The sequence below is a fragment of the Malurus melanocephalus genome, unplaced genomic scaffold (genome assembly GCF_030028575.1).
Source record: "Malurus melanocephalus ecotype Western Australia unplaced genomic scaffold, MMel_1.1 scaffold_139, whole genome shotgun sequence".
Classification (NCBI taxonomy): Eukaryota; Metazoa; Chordata; class Aves; order Passeriformes; family Maluridae; genus Malurus; species Malurus melanocephalus.
Window position 1 is genome coordinate 1,608,169 of NW_026623371.1, and position 6,873 is coordinate 1,615,041.

At 38.5% G+C, this 6,873-nt stretch overlaps 1 protein-coding gene across 2 annotated transcripts in view; it reads left to right on the forward strand.

The window, feature by feature from the left end:
- The first annotated feature begins 5,932 nt into the window (after positions 1–5,932).
- VSTM2A (V-set and transmembrane domain containing 2A) overlaps positions 5,933–6,873 on the forward strand; it is a 29,798-nt gene continuing 28,857 nt past the window's right edge. For both annotated transcript variants that reach the window (XM_057371062.1, XM_057371063.1), the window contains exon 1: positions 5,933–6,050. In XM_057371062.1, coding sequence (XP_057227045.1) covers positions 5,972–6,050 — 79 coding nt within the window. In that variant the 5' untranslated portion in view covers positions 5,933–5,971. The remainder of the gene's footprint in view (positions 6,051–6,873) is intronic.

Genomic DNA, 6,873 nt, shown 5'->3' on the forward strand with positions numbered 1-6,873 from the left:
CATTTGGATTGATGCCTGAAGTCTCATTTTAAGGTTCTGTGAGCTGTTCTGCAACTACCTAATGGTAGAGAGAGAGACAATGGTAGAGAGAGAGCTATAAAATGTTCTACTATATGTAACAAGCTGTACTGAAAGACCATTTTAAAAGTTTCAAATCAAGTACTCAAGAGACAGGAAAGCAAGAATTAAATTGCCTTCCTTGATATGCAAAACCATGTAGTCTTTAAATATACCATGACACAGGGATTTTTTTGAGATCCTCCCCCCACCTCATTATGGGTATGTTAACAATGGAATTAAATTAATCAGCAGGTCTTCGAMATCTGCTTATTTTTATTTTTCAGTGTGTGTCCCTAGGCCTCACCCATGCATACCACTCAAACCCTGAGCTAAAGACAGAATTATTCATTTCCTTCTGGGCTTCCCTATGGTGCTCATCATGCAAAGCTCTGAGAGCTTCCTGAAGGTTAATTTATCTCAACAAAACCTCTCCGAAATGACAAGGTAATATGTTCCACTTTACAGACAGGCAGCAGAGGCACATAGACTACAGTCAGGAAGTGCTGAGCTACCCAGGGTCCAGATTGTGGGTTTTTGTCACATTTTATAATAATATGCATCTTCAATCACAGAATCTTTAATTGCATGCTTTAATTTCTGCTGTGACTACTCAGTGCTTCTTCATCTGAGCTATCAGGGTCCTGAGGTGYGATTCAGAAATGAGAAGCACACTGTTATTGACCCTATGTGAAACATCTGATGTTCTCCAGGGACCCTGGAGAATCACTCGGGACCTCTGATGGTCTGAGACACAGACTCTGCTTTTAGCCAGAACTTAGCTGCCCTGACAGAAAAGCATCCATTCTCTTCCAATGTCTATAAAGCATAGGTACCACATACAACAGCATCCTTTACTTTCCAGGCCTAAGCATGAACCTGCTCCCAGACCACCAGAATTTTGTCTATTGAGAGAAGTATGAGCCCACGTTAAAAATAGGAGTTCACCTGAAGTAGATCATAATCGCCTGGGAATGAAAGGAATGGTTTAAGATAATAGACAAACTTCATTACATTTTCTAACTTTCTACTGTTCACTGATGTCGCATTTTATTGTAAAATCTTTCCTTTTTCTTGCCTTTCTCCTGTTTCACCAGATACTAATTGGAGGGAGGGTGGTGCAGCTAGTCCCTTTGCATTTCACTCTGTGAAAATGTCATGTATGTGCTCAGTCAGCATTCAGGGCTGTGAGTAATTTAGGCACAATGGATGAACACAGGTTTCTAAGGGATGTGAATTGCTATTGAGCATAATCAACCCATACTTCTTCATGTCYTTGAATATGGCCAAATGTGCAGGAATTTCCACAAGAGTGAAATGTCTGATCACAAATAACACCTCTATAAAATATCTTGTTTCTGATCTGAAGAGGAAGAGTGTAAAAGTATTTCAAATAAAAGATCTTAAAAGTAAAATAGAACTTATTTCCAACCTTTGTTATAATCCTTTCCTCTTCCACTGCTGGTTTCATAGATAATTGATATACATTTGAACAAGTGGAGAAATCCTAGAGGTACCCACCACCACCATGTGAAACCCTGACAGGCAGAGCCAACAGAAAAATTACAGACCAAAATGTAGTTTCACAAAGTACGTATCTACAGAAAATGAGTATGGCTTGTGTTTATGCAGAACAGTAATCAGACCAAACAATCTAATGGAGATAACAAAAGGCAAAACTTGGCAAATATTCTTCAGACTGATGATTGTCTCAAATGCTACTAATTTTGAGGGATTCTACATCTATTCTCTGTCATGATTAAGGTTATGATATTTCTTTCATCATGAAATAACTGTCAATTGAAAATATGATTACAGGGATCCAATGGTGACATCATACACAGATATGAGAAATTCTTTTCCCCCAAAGTACTTAAAACATAAAAATTTGTTTAGATTTTTTCTCTTTAAAGAAAGATCACAAATTCTCTGAGCATAGCCAAGAATTAGTTTGGGTATTGATAATCCTCCGTGTGTGCTATCTCCTTACACTGAATAACTATACAATTGTGTAAGAAGGCCCTGATACTTTCAGGTTTGAAAGTTAACCTGGCACAAGATCCTTTCCAAATTATTAACCAAATAATTCCTATTGAGTTATGCCGCTTCCTATATATAATTACATACTGTTGAAAAGAGACAACAGTGAGTTGCTGGAAGAAGTTCATATGAGAACTCGGGTTAACAAAACCARAAACAATCCTCACTGAAGAGATTCAACCTCCATTTCTACTTTTACAAATCACAGATTTCATCAGACAACACAAAATTTCCCTTGAAATTGTAAAGACATCCTTGAAATAATGATGAAAAAAAGAAAAGCTGAAAATATCAGTCAGTCAAAATAACATAAAAAAAATATGAAAAAAATGCAACTGTTTTGTTTTGATTTTTAATTTAGCTTGTTGGATAGCAACACAGTCATGGTCTCAATCATCAGCCAATCAGAATCAATCAGTTTTCTGCAGAGCAAGGCAGCCCATACCAGTCCATGTCTTTATGGGACCAAAGCACTCCAACCTTATTGCTGATTAGTAAACAAAAGCTTTCATTTCTAACTTTTATTGAGCTTGGAATCACAACCTCCATAATAATTTTTTTTTCCTTAGTAGTCAGAACAGATGCATAGACCTGGGATCCATAAACTGGGCAGAGCAATGACCATGAAGAGCCACTCATGATTTTGAAGGAGCATTTGATCTGGAACATGCACTGATTTAATAATAAGATGCAGGGAGACTTACATAATTCAGCTCCAAGGCTTCATAAATGGGTCTTCCATCATTAAATTTCATTGGCATGTTTGAAAAGTCATTCCCCCATGCATGGACATTTTCTTTCTGACCTGAAAGGATGTCCAGTGATGTCTCATCTGTTAAAATCATCGAGAGGAAGGAAAAAAGGCACCAGGAAGCTCACATGAACCATATCAATTGTGTCACAAAGCACAACTGATACTTCTCATTGAAGTCAAACTACTTGAAAACTCTTTCTGCAGCACAAAAGGCAGAGATTTCACACAAGATAACTAGACACATTCATTGCCCAGATTCATGGAGCATGGTTGATTGTGGAGAAGTGAAGAAGCCACATCCATCATGGCAAAATTTAGCATTGATAACACAAGGTGGATTATTTCTTCTTTCTGTTTGAAGTATTTCACAGAATCATATGGCTTTTTGTAACACATGAATAAAATAAAAACAATAAATATSTAACCAAGTTATAGGATTCTTTCCATTAAATCCATTTCATAAYACATCTTCTGTTCTGATATTTTAATAAACATATATATTATTTTGTACATCTTTTGGACAGTAAATTAAGATTTCATTAGTTCCAATGACTACAAAGTATTTTGGAGAGTTATTCTTACTTCTAAATTACAAACTGATAAAATTAAATTTACCTATGAAGTGTCTAGAATTGGAATAGGCAAATAAAAGAGAAAAAAGGATCTATTTTTGTTTTCTGCTTTCCTTCTAAACCAGGTGATACTGCTTAGATTCTTTTTCCTCCTGTCTAATTTACATTTAACTTGGCTGCTGATAATACATCTCTAATTTGTAATTTCAACTGATTACTGATGACGTACATGGGTTTGAAGTGAATCCTATAATCAGCCTTCATTTTCAGGAATGACTTAGGATTTTGGCTRCCCATCTGAAAAGGAACAGATTTCTTTTATAGAAATTACTGAAACATTCACCATATGAACCAGTAAAGACCTCTACACTATGTGTTCATTGAATCCCTGACAAACCTTGGCTATTTCAGATAATTTAGGTCTACCACCTTTGAAGACTGCTGCTTTTCTTTTGTTTAACACGCTTTCTTCAATTTTGAATGTACCATGACCTCCTACAAAGTAATTAAAATCCTGTGGTAATAGAAAGTCTTTCAAGTAACACAATTGTTTTCCCAYTTGAGGGATCATTTAAATAATTTTAATTCTATTTGATTTATTGTATTGATTTTTTACTCAGAATTATTGCATAAGTTATTATATGAGTGGAATAGTCTACTGCCATGGAGAAATGGCTGCCTTATTTCCATAAATAAAAATGTGAGTTCATGAAATTATGGAAAAAAAACACAAACCTAAAATGCAGACAAAAAGGTTGTTCTCCAGTGAGATATCATTACTTCTGTGAAAGAGATCCCTGCAACTATGTCAGATATCTTGTATGCATGCAATAATTTGGCTAGTGCAGTAAGGTGAAAGTTGCATCTTGTACCATTGTGCAACTGCTGCTCTCCCATTGCCAGGAATGACAGAACCTGTCCTGTTCCAGAAAAACATACTGCCTGTGCAGATAAAATTCTCTTAATTTGTTATGGCTTGTAGCTTTTTTTAGTTTGTGATTAGCAGTTAAGTTCAGCTATTTGGCAGACTGAGTGATTATCAGGTGCTCTTTTCAGTTTCTATTAAGTGTTTGTCTCAGCCTTCAGAAGGTATTTGGTGATTGCTTAGTGCAACAAGCACTTTCTAGATGGCTTCTCACTACAAGCAGCAGGGCGATTCCAGCAAGAGAACTTCTCCCAGTGCAGATGTGTTTCAGGGTGTTCTGAATGCCTAACACAGTCAAGGTTAGTCTCTTATCTGAACATTTTTAATGTACGTAGGCAGAAGACAGTAAACTAGGAAGGAAACACTCACTGCTAGAGGAACATTCTTTAATATACTGTAAACACCTTTTCTGATGTACATAAATATATATATATATATATATATTAATGTGAGCAATCTATGCTGCCCGCTCCTACTGCCCCCATAATGAAATGCATTTTTGTCTAGCTAAATATTTTTTCTGTATAAATGTGCATAATGCAACCTAAGCACACTCTAAGAATCATCCTCTTTATCTGTCTTTGAAGACAAAATGAAGTAATTTTAATGTGAGATGCTAGAAGCATAGTTATTTGGAGCAGGCAATACCGAGTGCGACAGAATTACTGAGTAACTATTTTCCCCTCAGACCCTGTAAGAGGGAAAGAAAAAGGAGAAAACCAAAACAGCTTAACTCACCAAAATCAAACCACTGCAATGCCCTCCTAGCCACTGAGTGTTTTGGGATGCAAGACCGAAGATTGCATCAGTACTATAAAAGCTCCCTGCTCACTATAGAATCATAAGCTGCACACTATTAAAAAAAAAAAAAAAAAAAAAAAAAAAAAAAAAAAAAAAAAAAAAAAAAAAAAAAACAAAAACAAAAAAAACCAAACCCCAAAACCTCCAACAAAACCAAAGAAACAAAAAAAAAACCCCAAACAATAAAACCTCTGCAGATTTACCCCAGCATCAGAACCAGTGGAAGTTAGAACAGGTAGAGGTGTAGAGTATGGGGAGGGAGAGGGAAGGGTTAAAGGCATTATCGCAGCCATTAGAAGGAAAAGTTGAAGAATACAAGCACAGTAGACTTCTCTTGCCCCCCCCCCCTTCCCCCCTCCTTTTCTTTCCCCTACTCCTCTCTTCCCAAGCTGGATCAGTGTGTAGGGAGGGCAGTCATCACGCCATCCTGAGCAGCAAGAGCTGACGTTGGACGAAGCTGCCAGGTAGCTGAAAAAAGGCACAGAAGGCAGCTGATACCCACTTTTCAACGGTTTGTGTTTTTTTTAGTCTGTATCTGGACTTCAAGCAACACAGCGCCTGAGACAGCTCATCTGAGCCACACTGTATTGCAATACTAGCTCTTCTCAAAGAAAAAGACTCCACTGAGCAGCAGAATGCTGCCAGTGTCRCAGCCAGGGCTACGATACAGAGCCTTTTTGTAACATTGCAAATTTCTTTCTGTTCATATATTTGAAATACATACATACACTTCTACATCAGTTCTTTCTTTTTTGAGGGCACCTTTGGCTTTTCTTTTTTTTTTTATTTTTTTTTACCCTGATGTGACTTCTTCTTCTTGGAATGATGGGGACCTTTCTAGCTTATATTGGATTCATTTTCTTTTCAGTTATGTATATTCAACAAGGACTTTCTACCCAAGGTAAGATCACATATTGTCAAAAATGTGTGTGTGGTTTGCTATGTTAAAACAGACTGAGAACAGGAATGGGGGGGGCGGAGGAAAAAAATAAAGGGGAAAAGAAGTAAAACAACCAGAATGTGTAAGAGATGAGGACACTGGGCATCAGGTTTACATTTACTTTGTATAGACAAAAATAGAGAAAGAAATGAGAAGTTTCCCAAAGTAGAAATATAGCAAGCTCCTGTTTCTTAAATGCAAAGAGGGAAATAACAGGCATCTTGCAGAAGAGTGAAGGGGTGCTGGGGAATGGACATGCATGAGTTTGGGCTGTGCATGTTGTTATATAGGTACGTATGCATACAATAAACACCTACCCGTGCATGCATAATTACTGCATTCAGACCAAGTACCGGCTGGCTAAACCTACTGCTTCTCTTAAAATATTGCAGTCTCCTTTCGTGCTGCGTTCCCTTTCCTCTCTTATTACCCTGCAATCCTCAGAGTCAGACCTTCATTCCGATTCCGTGGCTATGTGCATTTCTACCACACTCCCCCCACCAAAGAAAAAAAGGGAGAAAAAGACAAAATCGACTTATTTCAATTCCTCCCCCCACCCCCGTCGCCTTCCTCCCTCCCTCTCCGCCGAAAGGCGCGCCTTGCATTTCAAGCAGCCCCGGCGCTGCAGGAGCGGGTTGTTTGGGACCCCGAGGCTGCGGCGCGGCCGTCAGCACCATGGACAGATCGCGCCGGGCCACCCCCGCAGCCGCTGCCCGCTGCCCCCGCCGGCTGCCCGCTCCCACCGCTCCCTGCCCGCTGCCCGCTCCTGCTGCCCCCTCCTGCT